Below are 23,340 nucleotides of genomic sequence, written 5' to 3'. Positions count from 1 at the left end.
ATATAAATCAATTCAAAACAAACAGGAACGCATTCAAAGTAAGGCTAAAAGGTTTTAGATGATTTTGTAACATATAACCCTTGTATCCATATATAATTATATCCATAGATCTCAGTTGCACCATACGAGCAAAACAATTAGGCATCTGCAAATGACAATGACTAAGCCAGCTACTGGCCATCAGCAACGTGCATCAGGTGTTTTGTTCTTACGCCGAGCAGCATCTCTAAGCTACAATAACTGCTTTAACGAGCAGCATAATACTGTTCTTAACAACGCCATTAGTTGCTTTTTGCTTCACCGCTATTTCTTATGGCACAATATGTACTATCATCTTAAAACTGGAAAAGGAATGTAAAGCACCATCGGCAGATGATGCTGCTGACTGCTATTACCAGGCCAGTACAGTCGCATGCTATTCCAAGAAAGGGATGACATCAATTAGCCTCATTCGCTCGGTGTGAAACGATTTTATGGTGGGAGCTTTTGAGAAGTAGGGCATCAAACATGATTCAAAAAATTTTGTAGCAAATGGTGCTCCTTTCATCTTTGTTGCTTCCGGAAGATTCTGAAACACATCCGTACCTCTGTCGCGAGACAGTTTAGTATCAATCTCTAAACATATTTTCAGAAAATTCGTTACGTTGAGAAAAGGGTCACGTACATATTTATTGTATCTTTATGCCAGAAAATTTGAACTTTCCATCCTATCTATCTGGCGGTTTGCGGTCAATTGAGGGAAAATTACATTAAAGAAATAATCAATTGCCTACAGCCTTCGACCTTTTTTAATGCTCTTTAAAGAGTGAATCACTAGTATAAGCCTTTGATGTTCGTGTAAAAATAGCCTAAAGTTGATGGCTATCTACAACGATGCAAAAAGGTATCGCTTGAGCTAAGTCTGTGATACTGCGTGAATAAAAGGTAAGCGAGCATTTTGATAGAGTTTTGGACACCCTGCAGAGACGATGAAGACTTTTATCAACACGTGAATCATGCGACTGGTTTATGTTATTCCTGGTCATGAATAATGGAATGAGTAATTAACTCTGATAATTAACTTACTTGATTGCAATGTATCTCCAAATTGCTAGCGTAACTGTTAACAGTATTGAGATCGTATGTAATATTTGAGTAAAATGCATGTGAAACATTAGATAAACGGCCCAAGAATATGGGTAGTCTCGACGATCTGCGGAAAAGAAATAGAAAATTATTTTTTTAACTTGGAAGAATAAAATACATTCAAATAATATTATTAATTTATTATAATTTAATGTAATCTAACCAATTAAAACTCAATATACTTGTATGTACTAGTAACTATATTTTAATTGAAAACAGATGATCTACAAAAATATTTGGGCTTTACTATTAAGATAATTTGGTCAATAGCGTATTTTCCCATCATACATAATAGATCCTACAATTGTGACTCTCTTCATTGGCGAGGATATCTCTTAATCCCAATAATCTTATTCCTAATCTTATATCTCATATTCCTAATAATCTTATATCCTGTACGTCCCAAAAATGATTAACTTGGGGTGAATTTTGAATAAATTGCAATAAAATAATTTGCCATGATTAGTAAAGGATTGACTCGAATTATTTTGTTCTATAGTTTAGTTATTTGCTGTACATAGAGTACCTAATTACGCTTGTTGTAATATGATTAACTGATGTATTTGTCTTTAGCAAAAATACAATAGAAAGAGAAGAATGTTTTCTCGGAAATCATCTTTTATTCTGTCAGACTTTGTCTTGCAGGCTCACTTTAATGAGAAAAATCTACATCTAAAACCATGGGATGAGATAATTAATTCATCAAACTCGACAGATGTTTTATCGTTTTCGATATTTTCCTCATGCTTGCAAGAACCATGTTCCTCGAGGCAGACCTGAGGCATTTTCTTCACCACACTAATCTACTGTTCGGAACGATTCAATGGAAAGAACATGACAAGCATATCATAATAATAGCTTTCAACGGAAAGAACAGCACTCTTAGAGCTGGAAAGTTATAATCGACACAGCTAAGAAACGTAACATGAGCCCGTTACAGGAAATGAGCCCTATAGGCATCAGACATCTGTTGCTTTTCATTGTTGAGCATCATTCAACTTTTCTATTAATATTATCTGGACATTAGATTAGAAGAGTAAAGAATTTTGAATGGATTTGACTATCCTTTAAATGTATCGTCTTAACTTTCTTATTATTTGTTTTATTTTGGCTTGAGAAACTTAGTCAATCTAGATCGTCCTTTAGCTCTGAATCTACGAAATTGTTGTTGCAGAAATATTTGTTAGCCAAATTCCATCGACAAAGTGGTTTTTTGTAATAAACGGATTTATGTTGCCACTGAACGTATCAAAAGTTTAACTATCTATGATTCTATGCTATACTTCGTTCTATTCATTCAAGATTTCAAACCATGACGGGCATGTTGTCAAGCCATAACATACAAAATACATTATATTTCATTCATTTATCATTGTCATGTTTCCAATTCATTTGCCATGTGCCGCCGAAAATTGTAAATCAATATATGGAAATAACACTAGGACAGCTGTTGTTAGAGACATCTGTGCTGGTTAAAAAAACGAGCATTACTAAATATCTGTTCTCTGGTCTTATCATTGAAATGTATATTTCTGAAGCACAAGGGAGTAAAATGTAAAGTTGTCAACAATGTACTGACATGTATAAAAATGTTCTCCAAAAAACTGTATCATGAAGGATTCTAAAGCTTTGCCCTTAGGGATACGGTTTGTTTTGTTGATAAGCATAAGTGTAATGTGTTAAGATGGATCGAAATGCGTATCTACCTAGAAAAGGGAGGCGCATTGAACCGAAACAAAGAAAAGCGTTTGTTATGCAGCACTCTAGACAGGTTTTCCGAGCGATTAACATTAATCCTACTCACGTCGTTTTATGAGGTTTCGTCACACCCTACATATATTCGAGCCAAACGATTAGATCTCTTAAAATATGTACTAGGTTGCAGTTGAAACGTAAAAGACTTCTTAAAAACATGATTTAAGAAACATCACATTTTGTTATACAAAGCATAAAAAGAATCTAATGAATCAAAACGCTCATCGCGTTGAAAATTTACTTTATTCGTGCTCGGTTTTACTGAAATGTTTATATAGCGGGATTTTTTTAAAATATAACTACTCACCTGGAAGTATAAGATACATATAAAATGCGAACGGGATGTACTCGAGCATTACAAACATGTCTGTCACGGAAAGCCATTTTAGAATACGATTAATCGGCACTTTGGTCATATCCTTCCTAGTCAGCACTACAATGTTGAGTATATTGGCTATTGTGCCAAAGAAACATATCTGAAAAAATGGCAACCAAAAGTATGATTGATGAGCATTTAAAATTATTCCGTTTCTCAAACCACACACTCGGAATTCAAGCGTTCCTGTATCATTATTTAAAAATAGGTCAACATATCACACCGATCTTAAATACTATCTGACCACAACATTAGCGCTTCGGAAATAATTGTACACGCAAATGTCGAACCAAATTCCATGAGCGTCCGATGTGTTGGTAGCATAAATGCACCATTGTTGCGGCTGATGATAATTTAGATGAAAATCAACCACCCTCACCGCAAGCGCAATTTGCATTACCTCCGTCGTCGCATGCCAAAAAAGTTCCACAGTAATTGCGTTGGTAATAAAGTTTACTTCTGAAGTTTAATCGGCCTTGATTTGTAGGAAGCTTTGTTTTGAACCGTGCACACACACACACACACACAGATGAAATTGAATGAATTTCTACCGTGATTGAATTATGCCCATACAAAAAAAAAACAAATTCTGTTCCGAAATTATCGTGGTACAAATATTAGCCAACGAAAAGAACATCATCCTTGTTTAATGTGTGCGAAAGCATAGCGAGCGATTTATGCTAAAGTGTGTGTCTGTGTGTGGATGGAAAGCTAAAGTGTTTGGCTTCTACAGAAACGGGCGGCATGAGATTTTACTTTGGTAACCATCCCGAGGGCTAAAAGTACGGAAAAGAAAAGCTGCTTTCCAGGCAGGCGTTCCTTAGCACACGTGTTTTTATTCCCCAAGAGTGCAGGTAAACTTTGTATGACATGTATGACAGAAAGACTTATGTTACTGCATGCAATGTTGATCAAGCCGTCTACTGGTAGGATCATTTTGACTTTCTTTGTACATTTTTTATTTCAAGTTAGATGACTTTTGCAGTTTAAATTATTCTTTACAAACGATATCAACCATGATAGTTACTTCCATATGCATTTTCAAATAAACAAATAAAGAGCATTTAATAATCTAAAATGTAAAGAACTATTGCGATTCAACGTAGCGAAAGCAAAGATATATCAATATGTTCAAGAGCAATTAACACATAAACTAAATGAGAATTGATATTAATGCCCAAAGATGCAATAGTGTTTTCTTGCATCTATGTTCACAAACACACAACATGTGACGACAAGACGAGAAGAGAGGTAAACATCAGCTCGGATACAAAATTGCTCGCTGCTTTTGCCCCCCAGTGGAATATGGACTACCAAAGAAGTAATCATAAAGGCAAGATCTGTGAACTATCTGGAGGGCAATACATCAAGTGCTTTTGGCAGGGATAGGAGCTCAGCACATTTCACTCGGATCTCAGAAGTATATGGAAAAGGGAACCACGTGGGTCTCTTGTCTTATTATGCAAATCTGTTTGCTAGCGTTTTCACCATATGTACATTCGTTTGGCCCTGGCCAGATGGCAATGAGCTTTGGGATGGTGCCAACTGAAGCCAATTACATAGTAAATTCGTTTAATGAAAAACATTACGGTGTAGTTCCAGGATAATTTCATTCCACGAATAAAATAATATAGATAGTTACAGTCAATCGTTAAATCGGATATCATGCTTTAACGTTGGTCATTTAACGTTATTAAGCAAACCCATTTTCCTCCATAGGTAGCCCAGGTTAAACGATTGTCCAATACGTCTTCACTAGTATGGACAGTTTGGCACAAGCATTGACGGGTTTAGGAAGTTTTTCATTCACTAGGCGGCGTAGAAATGTATTAGCAAAAGGAAATTAATCAGCAACTTACCACAAGTGAAATGTAGCCATGTAGCAATTTGTACTCGAGCAGTATTTCCCGAACGGCCCCTTTACAATAATCGCTACAGTTGGTCGCTTCCACCTCGTCCACGTCGGCATGGTCCGGAATCGTTCGGTTTAGGAAGTTCAGGGATTGGAACACCCTTCGCAGGAAGTCGTTCACATGCTCCTCGGTGATGTTGTGCTCGGTAATGTTCTGATACTCGAACGCATGCAGATAGTAACTGGCTCCGGTTTCGTCCATGTTGAATCGCGTCGCGAGTATGTAGAGTAACCGTTGTTTAAACTCGGCGGCGTTCAGCACGATAGCCCTGGCGGAATCGTTGCTGTAGATGTAGTGCAACCATTCTAAGACACGTTCTTCCACACACTGGTGCTCCATACTGCCAGGATCAATCAACGCCGCCAGGCGGCGTTAGATCGTACCAACCGTTCCCGAGGTCTGAATCCATTTTCTGCAAAGAAACCCATCCCGTATGCACCGTGGTTCGGTTGAACGAATATCACAATCATATGAGACCACGATGGGAAACAGGATTATAATGAAACAAACTGTTAGTAAAACCCTCACCAGGGGAATAGCTTTCATTCGCGTATCAGCGGACCGTTGGGAATATGTGCTGAGCCAGAAGCAGGATAGAACATACATTTCGTTCACTGTTACTATATCCGTTTTGAAATGGGTCAAGAAACCCAGTGGTTGATTTCAGCGAACCCGATTAGCACAAGTTTGGCTCTGCTGTTAGGAAGTACTTTTGACAGCCAGCTGAAATCCTCTTTTTTGGAAGTAATCGTATTGACATGTCCTTTCGTATTCATAGCTAATCCGAGCGTGCAATGCAAATACACAAAACACTTCTTAACAACGCTTGATTGTGGGTTTGAATAACGAGAGGTGACAAGAAGAAATGAAATTGGCAGAACCATAATAAACTTGGCGCTCGGTCAACTCAATTCAATTGGCTTCAAAGTGCTGGATTAAAGCTGGGACTCACACAATCAGATCACAGGATGCTGGAATTTGAGGGTTTTAGTCTATGCATTTAAAGCTCTCTATAATAAGCCAGCATGGGAGCCACCATTTCAAACGAATTGAAAAGAAATGAAATTGTAACGATTGAAATACCACAAAGAGAGAGAGAGAGTGTGAATTCAATTTTGAAAGAGGGAGCGTGTCAAACACTAGGATAATTGGAAATCGATTTGAAAATTCGAAGAGTAATACAGATTTTGCATTGGCGATATAAATTGATTTTTTTATGTATTCTGGTAACAATTTCACGCGAATTGGTTTCACAAATTTTACGATACTTTGTAGCACAAGACAAATGTACGAAATTATAATACGAATCGATTCATTGATTAGCTTTAAACTACCGATAAAACTAACTTTTAACGTAGATGGAAAGCAATACGCTAATTTAAGTAAATAATGAGCATTTTACTTCATATTGCATGGCGACGGAGATGTAGTAGTATTTTTTTAAAGTTCTTATTAGATTATTACTGCTTATTATTACTTATTACATTACAGCAGAAATAGCCTTTTTTAATTGATTCGCACATTATTTCGCCCGGTGGTCCTCTATCCTCTAGGAGTCTTGGGCCATCTGAATGAGAGATGCAAATGCTCTGGGCGTGTTTCAGCGACACATTATTATTTTCACATGTTTCAGGATACAATTTATCTCAAGACCTTTTAACGCAGTCTTCGCATTCGAAACTCTGTAATTCTGTATATTAAAAAAAAAGGTTTGACATATTCGCTACTGATGCTCGAGACGCTTGATAAAATTTCAGGTCTTTTTAACAAAAAAAAACTTAGACGTCATGAACCTAAATATAATTGCCATACAGCAATCTGCGTAGCAAATCGTCACTCCAATGGGACAGTAGAGGATCAGTAAGTTTGTATCAAATTGGTACACACAACCTGTGATGTGTTAAACCGCTTAATACTGCCCCAAAACATGCTGTCTCATTTCATAAGAACAGCGTTTCTAAATTGCATTTTTACTTGAACAAAAAAAAAACACGAAAGGAAACTTTACAAGAAAATCAATTTCGTTTTTCCGAAATTGAAGGTAAGCAACTATGTGTATATATGTTTTCCTATTTTCGAAGCACACCTTTTCGATAAGGACCGTTTTACATGAAATAACAAACATCAAACGGATTCCGCCCTGCGTTCAATACGCGACATGCAATTGAACCTTAGATCGTTCGTGAATAGTTCGCATGGAAACCTGAAGCAACGCTTTTCCTTTTGCCATGATACAATTTACTTTGCACGCCAACAAGTCAAACTCTCGCCCAGGCCCAGCTACTTATGCATGCCTATTCCGCTTCTTTCGTCGTGCTTGATATGAACATTTCTGTTGATTTTGGATGAAGGGAACGCACATTGCAGGAAAGTAAATATAAACTATCTAAAACATGCCATGTCAATTCAAAGTTTAGTTTTTATTATTTTATGTGATTGTAAAAAAATGCATTTTCGACGGTTTGTGCATAGGGAAAAAATCACAACTATTTGGACGCCTTACATATTTGAAATAATATAATTGAAAATGTTACTTAAACAATACATTTATGAGTGTCTGTTAGGTAGCAAAAATATCACACATTTCGCAAAGTACTGTGAGATCTTAACCTTGATATTGAAGGAACAGAAATGTGTTCGCATATGGAGTTGCCAATAACAAAAACCAACCTTGCACCAGCTGGTTAGACTGCATACTAGCGTTCTAGAAATAAAAATGTATTGTGGCGCCACGAATGTTAACGTCGCATGGTAAGACACGTCACGAAGAAAACACAAGTTCTTTGGCTGTTGTCGTTTAACCCGAAGACTGTCTGAATGCATCCATGCGTGACACACAATAAAAGGAAACAGAAAATTGTCGTTCAGTTTTACCTTTTGTAAAGGTTTTTCGCCATTCCTTCGAGGAACCAGGCAGTGGTGTATGTATTTTAAAAGCTCAATTGAATGGAAACTGTTCCGGTTATGGTGAGATTTCCTCAATTTATGTACTATGATGGAGATGAACGCTGGGCAACGTTCGTGTAGGGCATGTGGAAGGTTATGGAACATAGTTTATTTATCGGTTCGTAAAAAAATGACGGTTCTGTTCTAAGGTTCTGAGCCATTTCACCCACAATCAAGATGGAAGCAAATTGTCGACGAAATTTTTGGCGCAATTTCATCAAAATTTTATTATGGTTTCATTGTAACAGTTGGTTCAACGTCAATAAAAACCACGGTATGTGGAGGAGATCCTGACGATGGCAAAGACTGGCTGGATACGATGGCTGAGGCATGTTATGAGGATGCCGGACTTGAGCTCCACCAAGAAGGTGTTCGACCCCCAGTTCGACACAACACAGAGGAGAACAGCGAGTTTATTGGCTAGATCAGGTGAAGCAAAACCTGTCGGAGATCGGGTGTCTACGTGGATGGGAGGCTATAGCGAGGGAATGAGCATCCTGAAGAATTATTGTTGACCGGGCCATGTCACGACGACGTGAGCAGGCTAAAACAAGAAAGAAAGAAAGCGACAGAGATACACAGAGTGCGTGAAAGAGTCAACGAGTTTACACAACTTTTTGAGGTATGTTTTTTTATTGTATTTTTACTAAGCTTATCGCATAATTTAATCAATATCTTTGATTGTTTCAACTAAAAACCTTAATTTTAATTTTATCCACAGCAGAGTGCGCATGGGTGGGGACAATTTAAATGGAATACGAAAAACGACCGTATACATAACAGATGGTTACCGGGCCCCAGTGAAAAAGTCATCAGTTCGCGGTAAAGCGGAAAGGAAACAAAATCCTTGTTTTTGCACCATGTGTGGTGTATAATGAGTATCGATAGATGACAATGTAACAGTAAACTGTAGGTTGCATTTATAAAAAGCTATTTAAATAGCAACCTTCAATGCAATCTCCAACGCTGATTTTATGTATTTTAAATTTAAGTAACACAAAGAAAACTATATAACGTGTTAGGCAGTCTAACCTTGCTTATTCTTGAATTAGTTTTGAAATAAAATGAAATATAATAATTACACAGTTTTTGCCATTACAAAAACAGAAGTTCGAATTACGATCGATTTTATATGCGTACTTTGAATCTCATACAAAATTATTACTGTTTGAACAGTTTTTGAAGCTTTCTGGACTATTTCGCACGGGTATTGATATTGATTATTTTTAAAAAAGAAAACCTTATTTTTATACGTGTTGTGCATTTTTATCCCCACCATTAATATTAAATTTTCAACAGGCATGTCTAGAATAATATTAAAACATATTTTTGATCAACAACTTTAAACTAAGTAAAAAAATGTATGCTCTAAATGAATGTGGGCTGCGGCAAATATATTTTCAAAGCCAAGTGGTCCGCGATCGTAAAAAGGTTGGGAAGCACTGTTCTAGGGTACCTGCTTTATCATCAACCCACCAAAAGTTTCACATCTTGTGCGAATAAGTCCAAAAAGTGTGTCAAAAGTATTAGAACCTATGAACACTCCACCTGAAAGTCTACCATGTTATGTGAAAAACTATACATGAAACTAATAGCACTATATTCTGTGCTACTGAGATATCAAGAAAAACGTCTAACGATGAAATATATCAATAATCAAATACAAGATGTATAAAGAGACTTTGTGAAAGTGAAAATTAAAAATGGATTTTTCTTTTATTTTGATCGCTATGAAACAAAGTAGATATGAGGCGTTTTATTTATCAAATGATAGACAAATGAAACCCATAAACATGCATTCCAATAAAATTTACTTAACACTATCTCCGCTCGCACTTTAATACATTAGCTGCACATAAAATCCGACCCTTGTGAAGAGATGTGTTTAGCAAACCCTCATTAGACGGATTGATAAACCGCCATCATCGTTAAATCTATTACAGTAAAGCATAAAGTGCTACCAATTCAACGATATCAACTACCTGCAATGTTGATGGGAATCGTTTCATTCACATAAAAGTTTAATGATAAGTGCCCGTGCCCAGCTTTTCGAGTACGTATCAAATTACCTAAATACTTATGTCTATACACGTTTCACGCTGATATCGTGTTTGATTCAATGGAGCAAGCTGTAAAATTCAAAAGTTAATAAACAGAATTAAAGCATGGATTTTGATTTTAAAAACTCTCAAAATTGGAATATGCTTAAGGCATGCAATTGTTGCTTTTTATATAAGATAATCTTCAGATATTTGTGTAACTATAAAATGGTCAATATTTTTTTATTCACTCTGGATTATTCTTTTCACATACATCATACAAGAAATTATATTATTTACCACCTTTTAATATTTTCATTGCTCTGATTAATGTTCCAACTAAAATTAAGTAATTCTTTAGTAATAATTGTTTCCATCTACAAATAATACCATATATTTTGGACCATTAGCCGTTCGCCTGAGGAAGCTACTTACCTACTTACTTATTCGTCGCTACAACCGCTTTGCGGTCTTGTCCTGATTTAGGAATATCCGAAACCGCTCACGGTCTCGCGCTGTCTCTTCGTCTGTCAATACTCTGCACGATAGTTTAGGCATCGTCGTTTTATCGACTCCTTCATTGGCCATTCACACAAACGGGACCAAGAATCCTTTTGAGCATCTTCCTCTCTAACGCAGCTAAGAGGGTTTCGTGAGATTTGGCCTGTGTCCATGTCTCAGAGGTGTATGTGATTAGCGGTACTGTATAAGTGCTATATAGTGCCAGCTTCGTCCGTCGCGAATGGTTCTTTGAGGTGAACTGATTTCTCAAGCTGTAGAAAAACTGATTGGCAGCCAACATTCTTGCGTAACTTAGCTTCCATGCTATTGTCGTTGCTGACCTTTGGCCCAAGATAGGTGAATTGTAGGACGACTTCAAAAGTGCGTTCACCTATCTGTACGTCACGCCTATGTAAGTTTGAATTTGTTGTTGGTACGGTCGTTGATTTTGCCACCATTGGTTTGAATTTGCCTTGTTTATAAGCAATCCAAGGTTTTCTGTCACCTGCCAGACCAGCGTAAGCCAGGATCTGGGTTGACTTATAAAAGATGGTTCGCAAAGTCTCGACCCGCGAGTCGCGGATGGCCCTCTCTAACTCCAAGTTGAATAGGAGACAAGCAAGCCCGTTCCCCTGGCCCAGACCCTTGGTGGTAACAAAAGGTCCTGAGAGTTTTTCATCCACCTTCACCTGGCAAGTGACGTTGGTCATAGTCAATCTAACTAGCCTTATCAGTTTGGCCGGGATTCCAAAAAAGCTCATAGCGTCATACAGTTTTACCCTGGCTATGCTATCATATGCGACTTTGAAGACAATGAAGAGATGGTATGTGTCGTTTCTGTATTCAGCCATCTTCTCCGCATGGTGAAGATCTGATCAGTGGCTGATTTTCCGTGTCGGAATCCTCTTTGATAGTTTCCCATTATCTCTTCATCGTGCAGGACTAGATGATCCTGAAGGATCAGGGAGAATATTTTATAGGCGATATTCAACACCGTAATACCCTTGTAGTTGTTGCAGTTCAACCTGTCTCCCTACTAGTATATGGGGTATATGATGACGAGATTCCAATCACAAGGTACCGATTAGCTATCCTACATCTCAGTAACAATTTGATGAATCTCGTTTTTTAATCGTGCACCTCCATTCTTGACCAGTTTCAGCTGCAATTCCGTCGGTTTCGGGTGCCTTGTTATTTTTCAGCCGGATTGTTTTTTGTGTTTCCTCTATGCTATGTGGCACTACCATGAAACTATCTGCTAGTGGAGCCTCTAGTTGTTCGTTGAAATGGTCGTTTAGTAGTTCATTAAAGTACAGAGCCCACCGCGATAGGACCTCTGGCTGATTACTAACCAGTTATCCATCCTTGTTGCGACAGCCTGAGGAAGCACTTCTCCCCAAAGAATCAGTAGTGAATACTATGAAGCTGAAAATAGTTATAGTACCAGAACTACAATATAACATATACCTCAGAGACATGGAAACAGTCCAAATCTGACGTATCCCTCTGAGTCAATTTAGAGAGGAAGATGCTTCTAAATTTTGCTCCTCGTATGTGAGGAAGGATAATCAAGGAACCGGTTCAACGATAAGCTATACGATGTTAATACTGTCGTGCAACGTATTTAGCTCGTCAGACTCCGGTGAGCTGGTCATATTATACTCGCAGAACCGTACGATTATGCTCGTAATGTCCTTTTGGGCCGTTAAAAGGCCATAGCGTGAGGTAGGCCCAAGTTGAAATGACCAGATGGCGTGGAAGCATTCGCGATTAAGGCCAGGATAACGTTCAGATAGACGAACGCTTGAGATTGGCAGCTTCACACACGTAGCAGATATAGATGGCACAACAATTGTAGAGCCAAATAAATAACTAATAATTTTCGAAGGTAAATTACATACAATCGGTATAAAAAGTATTCGTCTAGTTGAATATTTTACAGGAAAAAGGCGAATTATGGCCGCAATACGTATGGGGCGATAAAAATAATGATGAGGTTTGATAAAGGGACCATCAATACACACGTACTGCTAAAACATAAGCATTTAAATAGTGCAATAGCAACCAAAATACATAAAAAACTAAAAAAAAGTCGTTTGATGGGCGCGCAAAAAGTATTCGTCCATCTAGCTTTTTAATTAGTTACGCTGGACAAACACTACGTAGAAGTGAATTAAATTTATTATTACCAATCTGCTGGTGACTTTCTCCTAAAATAATGCATTTCTGTTGTTTCAATTGCACTTTAAGCGGTCAGAGAGGCACTAAAGGCGGGGGAGTTCAATGATTGGAGCATGATGGCGAAAATCGTATCTTTAACTTATGCATAACCTATCCTACCCATTTTCGAAGGTTACAAAATGTGTGGGAGGCTTCGTTCCTTCATTTCATCAGAGTTTGGCCATTTTTCTGACACTAATTGTGTGACAAACTGCCATGTAAGCAGCCATCCTTGACGGTTAATCTAATGAAAGAAGCGGTTTAATGTCCAAGAAATCAAATATTACTTAGTAATCAGTACATTTTGTGATGGCCAATAAGATCAGGAAAAGAGATTGGTCACATTTGGTTGATGGGTCATGCTGCATTTCATCGTAGCTGGTCATGCTTGAATGAGTGAGTTGTTACAAAAATGTTTTGTTTGAATAATACCATACACAGAAAGTGGCCAAATCTGTTAAGGTGCATCAAATAATTCAGGAATTTATTTCAAATTAGGCTCTACTAACATATTAAAAAATGTTTATATCGCTAAGGTCATACGGCCGACGTCTACCATAGCGAAATCAGTCTACTTAGATGCAGCAGCCAAATCTCGTGTAACGGTAGCATCATGGAGTCATGATACTAGGGCTCAGGCTCAGTGAGGTAAGGTGAGCTAGAAAAATGGTTCAAAATTATAGGAGACGAGGTGGGGAAACATATTAATGCAGTTTTTAAGTACTTTGAGTCCCAGTTTTGAGAAATTTTACTTAAAATGTATCACATGTTTGAAGAACAGTCGAGCTGGAGAACATACAGGGCATTGTCATTTGCCCGAAACGCCAAACCAGCTGATGAAAATGATTTAGTAGACTCTCAATATGATATCAGTTGCCATTTTTTCAATGGAACTTGGACACGCAGTCCGGAAATGCAATATTTCTACCAGAGAATAATTGGAACAAGTCTTGTAGGATGAGTGGGTCAAAAATACGCCTTTTTAAAGGTTCCAATGAGTTCTTGCGTTATGCAAGTAGTCACGAATAGTCATAAGAAACAAGATCAGGACAGTTTTTGATTCCATAACCTTTATTTTTATACGCATATTACGCCAAATGTCTGATAGTTCTTGAAACGTGTGATACATTTTAAGTAAAATTTCTCAGAACTGGGACTCAAAGTACTTAAAAACTGCATTAATATGTTTCCTCACCTCGTCTCCTATAATTTTGAACCATTTTTCTAGCTCACCTTTCCTCACTGAGTCCAAGTATCATGACTCCATGATGCTACCGTTACACGAGATTTGGCTGCTGCATCTAAGTAGACTGATTTCGCTATGGTAGACGTCGGCCGTATGACCTTAGCGATATAAACATTTTTTAATATGTTAGTAGAGCCTAATTTGAAATAAATTCCTGAATTTTTTGATGCACCTTAACAGATTTGGCCACTGTCTGTGTATGGTATTATTCAAACAAAACATTTTTGTAACAACTCACTCATTCAAGCATGACCAGCTACGATGAAATGCAGCATGACCCATCAACCAAATGTGACCAATCTCTTTTCCTGATCTTATTGGCCATCACAAAATGTACTGATTACTAAGTAATATTTGATTTCTTGGACATTAAACCGCTTTTTTCATTAGATTAACCGTCAAGGATGGCTGCTTACATGGCAGTTTGTCACACAATTAGTGTCAGAAAAATGGCCAAACTCTGATCAAATGAAGGAACGAGGCCTCACACACATTTTGTAACCTTCGAAAATGGGTAGGATAGGTTATGCATAAGTTAAAGATACGATTTTCGCCATCATGCTCCAATCATTTAACTCCCCCGCCTTTAGTGCCTCTCTGACCGCTTAAAGTGCAATTGAAACAACAGAAATGCATTATTTTAGGAGAAAGTCACCAGCAGATTGGTAATAATAAATTTAATTCACTTCTACGTAGTGTTTGTCCAGCGTAACTAATTAAAAAGCTAGATGGACGAATACTTTTTGCGCGCCCATCAAACGACTTTTTTTTAGTTTTTTATGTATTTTGGTTGCTATTGCACTATTTAAATGCTTATGTTTTAGCAGTACGTGTGTATTGATGGTCCCTTTATCAAACCTCATCATTATTTTTATCGCCCCATACGTATTACGGCCATAATTCGCCTTTTTCCGGTAAACTATTCAACTAGACGAATACTTTTTGGACTAACTGTACATGCTTCTTCTTCTTTTGGCTCAACAACCGTTGTCGGTCAAGGCCTGGCTGCACTTTTGGGTTTAGCTTTCAGTAACTTATTGATTATCCCCATAGCAGGATAGTTAGTCCTACGTATGGCGGCACGGTCCATTTGGGGATTGAACCCATGACGGGCATGTTGTTAAGTCGCACGAGATGACGACTGTACCACGAGACCGGCTTTGTATATATTGTATTGGCGTTGTATCTAGGCAACAGCAACTATCGTTCCTCTTCGACCGAGTTTGGGAAAGTGGCTAATTATAATCTCCCTGACCTTCAACACAATTTTTTCGGTTAGTATAACAGCGAAATTTTGCAATAAAGAGGGCCAAATATCGCTTGCGCAATAAGGATAACGCAAGATTATTTAATTTATTCACAGTCACAGGAAATTTAATGGAATGTCAGGGTTAAATTAAAACTCATTGAATCTAAAACGGGCCCAATCTCAACAATCGACAAGTTATTACCCATACATGATAAAATTGTCCTTGTGATAAACTGCAATGGCATTTTAATAATTGCAGGGAGGAATTAGTTTTCCAAGTTGAATAAAATAGGTACATATTTAATATAGGAATAAATAGGTCTGTATAGGTAATTATACTTCAAATTTTTTAACGAGCCAAAGAGGGTACATCAATCCAATGTCTGTCTGTGAAAAATGACCAAACAACAGAACTCAAGTAGCCTAAACAAAAAACGAACAGCACTGAGCAACGTATTCGATAAAATTCTGTTACAAAATGCATTTTGAGCTTTTCTCTGATTGTACTTATTACTTTTATCTGAAGTTTGCAAGAAAGCCATTATTTAGGTAATTTGTGAGTAGGCAGAACCGTTTAACGCTCATCTCCTATCGATGGAAACTTACAAGAATGAGCAACAAATGAACCAGAAGTCCGCAGATAGGACCCATGATGATCTTAACCCCAATTGATGTTGCGTACCGGCACAACCTTGAAGATTTGTTGCCATCAACATACCGGGTAAAATATTTGTTAGGATGAGTTGCTTGACGATCGACCAATCAACCTGCCGACGTCAGAAACATTTTTAACCCTTGTAAATGACGACCACCGTAGAAAAGCACAACGCTGGATGATAGGAAAACAACATTAAGTGAGTCTGCTATTAGCTTGTTATCCTTGACTAAACTTTATGATGAGTAGTAGTAAGGAAATGTGTTTATTTTTCTTTCCAATTTCTCTACATACGATACAGAAGCAACAGAAAGAATACAATTGCCATCAGTAATGACTTGTAAGCATTTTATTACACATAGCAAATCAAACATGAATTTTTTTAACCATTTTCATCAATCTTAGCTTACTTAATTGTTCGATGCCATTTTCTGTATTTTTGTGTTTAATCAAAATAGGATCCTACTTTTGATTTATTGTGGTATCATATATTTCCTTTTCAAATGTAATAGTAGTATGACACTTCACAACAATTTGCATTTCTCTGATCACAAATCGTGCATTTAAATTGAAAATTTTGTGAACACACGCAGCCTGCATTGAAAAATAGACGGTAAACAAAATTAGAGCTTTTTATATGTGTCTCTTTTGAATCCTTATTTCTATTATTAAAATCAGTTTTATCATGTATCAAAAGTATTAACGTCAAAAAGAATATGAAATACAATTGTTCTTACTTTATGCTATATTTTCTGCAGCATTCTCGAAATTATTATTCTTATCTGCCTTAGGATCAAACTTTCTTTTTGAAAGTTTTACTTACTTTACTATTAAAAATCCTTCCTCTTAGTGTTACATCCCTAAAACCGTCTAGTTTTATACATTTTTTTTTAATCAGGATTAAAACTCAAACATGAAAAAAATCCAATAAATCTCTTTTTTTAATGTGATCGACTCATTATTTTCTCTCTTTTTATGATGTTTAGTTTGATTGGTTCTTTTATTAGAATGAAATGTATCATGCCAGACAGAAAAACAGTTCTGTTTAAAAAAAAACTGATTTTTTTTTAGTTTGATAACTTCAATTTTTAACAGTGTTGTTAAACGAATGTATAGCTCATTTATGATCAAATATTGCAGCAAATAGTGCATAATACAGTTTGCACTGTATTATTTTGCACCATTCAATGAAAGATATCGCATGAACAATAGACTAAAGAATAACGACTAAAATCCTTATAAATTTCCACAATATACTAAAATTACGTTATGATCCTGAAAAAAAGAACAAATTAATCCATTAGAAGTTGAGCTCAAAAATCATACCGAATTTCTTAAACAACAAATGATGTAATTAATCTGATCCATCTGCAATACAAATTTATCTAACTTAAAAAGGTGGTATGTAAAAAGACAAGCAAAAAAAACTGATAAATATTATATAAAACAAAACGTTTAAATTTCAACCAACGATTAAATGTTAAATCAACCAATCATTATTGTGTCGCAGCAAATAAAGATTTATTGTATTGAGTCAATAAATGTTATAGGATATGAGAAAACAAAAGAATTGGATAAAACCAATTTTATAAATTAGCTTACTGAAGCTCTATGACAAAAAAGGAAATTATAAATTGCACCATATGTACAAAAACATGAAGAAATATTCTATCAAACCAATAATGTATGTGTTTATCTTTTTATCCTATCACACATAATTAAAACAAAATAATCTTACCTCATTCGCTGGCCAATCGCTGGCAAAATCGATGATTTATTCGCACAACGAAACGGGTAATTAATCGGAGAAACTATCACTCCAATAGGTGGACGTCAAAGGTGCTACGCACTTGAACAGATCTCTGCCGCTACTGGCAGCCGACGGCTCGGATTTTTTCTTCTTTTCCGCAGTTGCTGAACTTTGTGGGCTGATCAATTTGGATTTCTCAGCATCCGAAGATTTTGGCGTGTATCTAGACCGCTGCTCGATGCGTTGTTCACGCTCCTTTCGCTTTTCCTCCCGAATTTTATCCGCTTTTTTGTGGCGCTCGATGTGATTCGATAGCGCCTTTTCCGTTCTGAAGAAAAGAGCACAGCGGTCGCAATCGAACCGATCGCCGGGATGTGTTTTCAAGTGCTGTTTAAGAGCAAGCTGACTGGGAAGTACCTCGTCACATTTGGGGCACGGATTGTCTCCCCGCTTTCGTCGTTTAGGTGTCACTTCTGCTTCCTCGCCTGAACTGGAGCTGTCTTCCGGTGCTTCTATGTACACAATGTTTGTCAGGCTAGATGTTTTTGGATACTTAGGAGGCCTACCCGGACCACGTTTCACTGCAAACTTTGGCGTACTAACGACCATGTTCTTGGGCTTGCGTCCCGGTCTACCTCTGCCGGGAGGACGGCCGACCCTTCGTTTCGGAGTGCGTTTACGTTTGTTGGGTGGCGAAAAGCTGTCATCCGATGTGGCCGGTTCCGATTCTACCTCCGATTGTGACACCTTATATTCGTCATCATCGACAGGTTCTTCGTCGTCTTTATCCGAGTCGGACATCGGGCAATTAACCACAATTACTTCGCTTTGTCGGCGACTTTTGTTGGTACTTCTCTTCAAATTCTTCCTCAGTTCTTTATCTGACGCTTCACATCGGTTCTTGAATTCGTTCACGATACGCACCTGTCCCAGACATTGTTCACATATTTTGTGCGGCAGATGATCCCGTGCCGTGATACGAATGTTAGTGCAAACCTTCATTATGATATCGCTCACACGGACAGGCCCATCGAATTGGAAAATATCTGACAGCTCTTCGGTCCCCATACACACCCGGCACATATCCAGGGCGATGGTGGATTTTTCTTCACGCGAAACGTTTGCTGTGGTGTCCAACTTTTCCTTAGGCTCGCTTTTCAAAATCTCGATAGTGATCTTCTTATCATCCTCGGCATCGGACAGTTCTTGATGCGTCTGTTTAACTTTTGACGGTTTAGCACCGGTTGCATCGTCAACTTCTTCCAGTGGTTCTACATTATCTTCTTCCACTTGGTCACCTTCATCTTCTTCCAAATGCTCTGCATCTTCGGCGCCCTTTTCCAACGTTTCTGTAATGATTTCCTCAGTCTCCACCGCGTCACCTTGAGATTGGTCTAACGTTTCTTCTTCCTCTTCATGCTCCACTTCTTCACTGAAATCTTCCTTGCCTTCAGCATCATGCAATTTATCCACCTTTATCACCTCTCTTTCACTTTCGGCGTGAGCGCTATCTTCTTTATTAGCGTTGGCGGTCGAGTCTGAATTCTCGACGCTGCCGTTAGAATTGTTGTACATGTTGAATTTTGCGTTTTTGTAGCGAATGTACATCAAAAACAGACGCGTTTACAAACAAACGCAGTAAGAAAACTCGAAGCAGACGATATCAATACGGCTTAACAAACAGTTTTGTTAAAGTTTCTTGTGCAAAACTTCACTTTCGCACCTGCAACGACGCAATAACACAATATTTGAAGCACTTTTCGTAGAAAGTAAAGGAAAATTTATGCCGCGCTTCTTTTCCGACAAAGTTCACTTTTGTTTCAACACCGCCATATTGAAAAATGCGTCAAATTTGCAGACTGACATAACTACACGCATGCGCGTTATCCGGAGGCCACGAATAATCGGGTACTGTCAGTTTCGTCTATTCGAGCAGTTATTTACGGGGTTTTCAAACTTTAAAAAATGAACGTTAGGAAACTGCAACTAAAACTTTGCAATTTCACTTACCAACTCATTCCAACGAAATTATCACAATACTGAATTAAAATGCTTAGCTTACATAAAATCAAAATTATCTATCAAAAGTATATTACGTTTAGAATCTAAACCGTAAATAATATATTTCTTATTGAGCATGTTTAACATTTCTCGGATGGTTGGATAATTTCATTAACACAACAATTGTTTTTGCATTTCAATTGATTTGGGACATATGCAAAGTTATTGTTTTTTTTGCTTTGTACAGCCGTGTAACATATTGAATTATTATTTAATCACCAGGGATTTATCAATACTGTGTCTGTAATGTCTACGATAAAAAAATACACGTTGTACTACATCCGTATGTCTGGATAGTTTTTGCACTTCTATCCCTTAATATATTTTGATTAAAAATTCGAACAGACTTGAAATTCATGGAAATCCTAGATATGTTTTATTCAGACATCACTCGAGCCGCAAACTCAAAAAGTTTACGCTTGATTTGTATGGGAGAGCGTAAACTTCTTGTCAAAAGATTATAGAGTTGTATGGCTGAAATTCAGTTTACGCCAAAGTTTACGCTTCGTGTGACGTCCGTATTACACTAGAGAATGTTAAAAATCATTTTAAAAAACATTATTATTCGACTTGTACCCCTTAAACCTAAAACTGTCTACATGGGTAGGCCCATATATTTTGTATAGAAGATTGAAGTTTGCTTTGGGTAAAAAGTAAGATGCTTTACTTTGATTAATGTAAAGGTTATGGATTTTTTCTACATAGAATATCTTTTCTTCCTCTTATTCTTCTTCTATTTGGCGTAAAGCCCAACGCGAACATGTGAACCCCTATATGTACAGGCTTTCGAGACTCAATTCATAACCACTTAATCATAGTCAATCCATGCTACGGGGCAATGGTCCATTCTAGGCTTGAACCCATGACGGGCATTTTATTGAATCAATCGAGTTACGACTGTACCATGGGACCATCCCTTTCACAGATTTTATTTTCTCTAAAGTTTAAAATAAACAAATGTAGAAAAACATATGTGGGCCGGTCTGGTGGTACAGTCGTCAACTCGTACGACGTAACAACATGCCCGTCACGGGTTCAAGTCCCGAATAGACCGTGTCCCCATACGTAGGACTGACTATCCTGCTATGGTAACAATAAGTCACTGAAAGCTAAGCTCACTTCACTAGTGAGTACAGGCAATCCTTGACCGATAGCGGTTGTTGTGCCAAAGAAGAAGAAAAGCATGTGTAGGGAACCCAAATGTCCATCATACGAGATGTTTTATGTTCTATTGTGATTACTTCATTATGCGCACAATAAGAGTTTCTCATTATGCTATAATTTTTATTTTGGTAAATAATTGTTTTACACAGCATATTTATAAAATGTTTTTTAAGAAATTTTTGAATTAAAGCTTTTCTGTTGTTTGCACCTCTAGAACTTTTGGCTTGTAGCTCTTGTGCAATGGAATGGATTTTTTTGTCCAACACATTCAACATAATTCCAACGAAAACCTGAAACATTTTTCTTGTGGAAAATTAAATAATCATAAGTTATTATACCCACTTTGAAATGGTATTTTTAATACCAACTTTGATTAAAAGATACCAAACATATTTTTTTTTTTGGAAAAGGTATCAGCATTCTTCTGGATTGCTTATGATTTCATAAGCTAAGTCGCTACTAAAGACCATCAAGCTACAAACATTTTCCATGAAGCAATGATTCTTCATCTATTTGGCGTAACGTCCTGCGCGGACATGCCGGCCTATACAAGCTTTCGAGACTTAATTCATAACCACACAGCCGGATAGTCAATCCTTGCTAGTTGATGACGTAGTTGACGAGTTGATGACTGTACCACGGGACCGCCCCCAAATTTTTATTTTACACAAATTTAGCATCTCTGTGATTACGCTTTTTTCCTATTTTATGGAAAATCAATCTAACACTATCAAGTTGACTAGGCAGTCTGTCGACTACAATTTATAAAATTAAACCATTTTAACTTGGAACTTTCCTAATATTAACTTCTATTTTTTAATCAGACCTGTGAAAGCAGAACAAAAATATAATTATTCTGTGTATTATTCAATGTACCTTTCTACCATCTATTAAAATTATTTTAAAAGGCTAAAATTGTTTTGTTTATCATTAAGGATCATCAACTCATAGCCCTATTTTAAATAGAAGAAACTTTCATACGATTGAAATTTTAAATTTATATTTTCTCATAAAATCAATCTTCAAATGTTCGCCGATTGGCTAAAGGTACCGTTAAAATGATCCACAACAACTTCTTCTAACTAGGAGCGACTGTAAGAGTTTTACCCCAAGTACCAACAACAAAATCCAAATTTGTAACATATTGGAAAAGAAAAAATACAATCATGTAAATCCAAATTATTTAAAAGAGTAAGCAACAAAAGGAGTGAACAATCGAAAATCTGTGAATTAGTTATATTATCAATTATCAATAAGGTTGTGCATCATAAGATGTCTGGAGGTTTCATACGATATTTTCTCTTCTAATTAATACAATTAAACTCATAAATCAAATTAACAAACTAAACTAAATTTATCAAGAGAGTATCAGATTGGAATGTTGTTGAAACTCTCATAAATACTTGCAACCCTACAATAACATATGGTTGTTAATATGGATATGAAATCAGTGCAAGCATAGGTCGATTTTTTATTCAATAGCAACGGCTACCACCGTACGGTAAAGACTTCTGCAAAGGTATTGTTGTAAACTGCAGTGCTCATTATTGAAAAAATCAGATTTTTTTAGAAAAAAAAAAATTAAATCCTATTTTATATTTAGGTACATTTTTTCTTTTTTCGTTTAGGATTTTTTTTCTCGATACACATTGAATATGCTATAAACATTGAGTGCAAAATGATCAGATATATTTTAGTTGAGTGAGTGAACAGAGACACAAATCTTCATAGTGATAGCATTCGTTTAGATGCCGGATACAAGATGCTAAAAACATGTTTTAGCTTTTGGTCATAAATAGTCGCCGAACGGTTTTACCTGGAAATATGCAAGGTATGCTATTGGGACAATGGCAACAACCGAATGGCTCTAGATTTCATCATGAACGATGTGCAGAATTTTTATAGCCTACAACCGTGCGAAACCAAATGCCTCTCGAAAGATATTTTTGAGGGCGGTGTATTCAAGCGTTGAAACAAGTCAACGATTCAACGTCTGTGGTTATAGTGTGTGAGACAAATGTGTGACAAGTACCATCTCATCGACCAGATAAAATACCTTGTTATTCCTAAAAAATACATTCGTTAGGATAATATTCAATGTTGCACAAATAACACTTGGAATTGCTAATTTTACGTAACAATTCAATTATTTCATTCTTTAAGAACTAAATATCACTTATGTCTATTGCACATTCTAGATCATTCATTTCAACAAAACAATAATATTCATTATTTGCTTTCATAACAGCAAAATTGAAATTTACTGATAATCATAAATATTGATTCGTTTATAAAACTATCTAGACATTACTATGTGATCGTTATTTCCGCTTCATTGAG

At 36.8% G+C, this 23,340-nt stretch overlaps 2 protein-coding genes across 3 annotated transcripts in view; both read right to left on the bottom strand.

Moving 5' to 3' along the window:
- Nucleotides 1–23,340, bottom strand: part of LOC120948034 (G-protein coupled receptor dmsr-1) — a 65,090-nt gene that overhangs the window by 7,564 nt on the left and 34,186 nt on the right. For both annotated transcript variants that reach the window (XM_049610959.1, XM_040364002.2), the window contains 3 exons: nucleotides 5,116–5,581; nucleotides 3,188–3,356; nucleotides 1,066–1,192 (listed from right to left, as the gene is read on the bottom strand). In XM_049610959.1, coding sequence (XP_049466916.1) covers nucleotides 1,066–1,192; nucleotides 3,188–3,356; nucleotides 5,116–5,508 — 689 coding nt within the window. In that variant the 5' untranslated portion in view covers nucleotides 5,509–5,581. The remainder of the gene's footprint in view (nucleotides 1–1,065; nucleotides 1,193–3,187; nucleotides 3,357–5,115; nucleotides 5,582–23,340) is intronic.
- LOC120948031 (uncharacterized) lies at nucleotides 16,342–19,627 on the bottom strand. Its single transcript, XM_040364000.2, has 2 exons — nucleotides 17,764–19,627; nucleotides 16,342–17,300 (listed from the first exon to the last, which is right to left on the bottom strand). The coding sequence occupies exon 1, from the start codon at nucleotides 19,381–19,383 to the stop codon at nucleotides 17,824–17,826; it is 1,560 nt and encodes a 519-aa protein (XP_040219934.2). The 5' UTR covers nucleotides 19,384–19,627; the 3' UTR covers nucleotides 16,342–17,300; nucleotides 17,764–17,823.

This window comes from Anopheles coluzzii, chromosome 2 (genome assembly GCF_943734685.1).
Source record: "Anopheles coluzzii chromosome 2, AcolN3, whole genome shotgun sequence".
Taxonomy (NCBI): Eukaryota; Metazoa; Arthropoda; class Insecta; order Diptera; family Culicidae; genus Anopheles; species Anopheles coluzzii.
This window is presented reverse-complemented; position numbering and strand designations above follow the sequence as displayed.

What these genes read in the sequence shown, in the direction of transcription:
- LOC120948031 (XM_040364000.2), bottom strand. Translation starts at nt 19,383, where the DNA reads ATGTACATTCGCTACAAAAACGCAAAATTCAACATGTACAACAATTCT.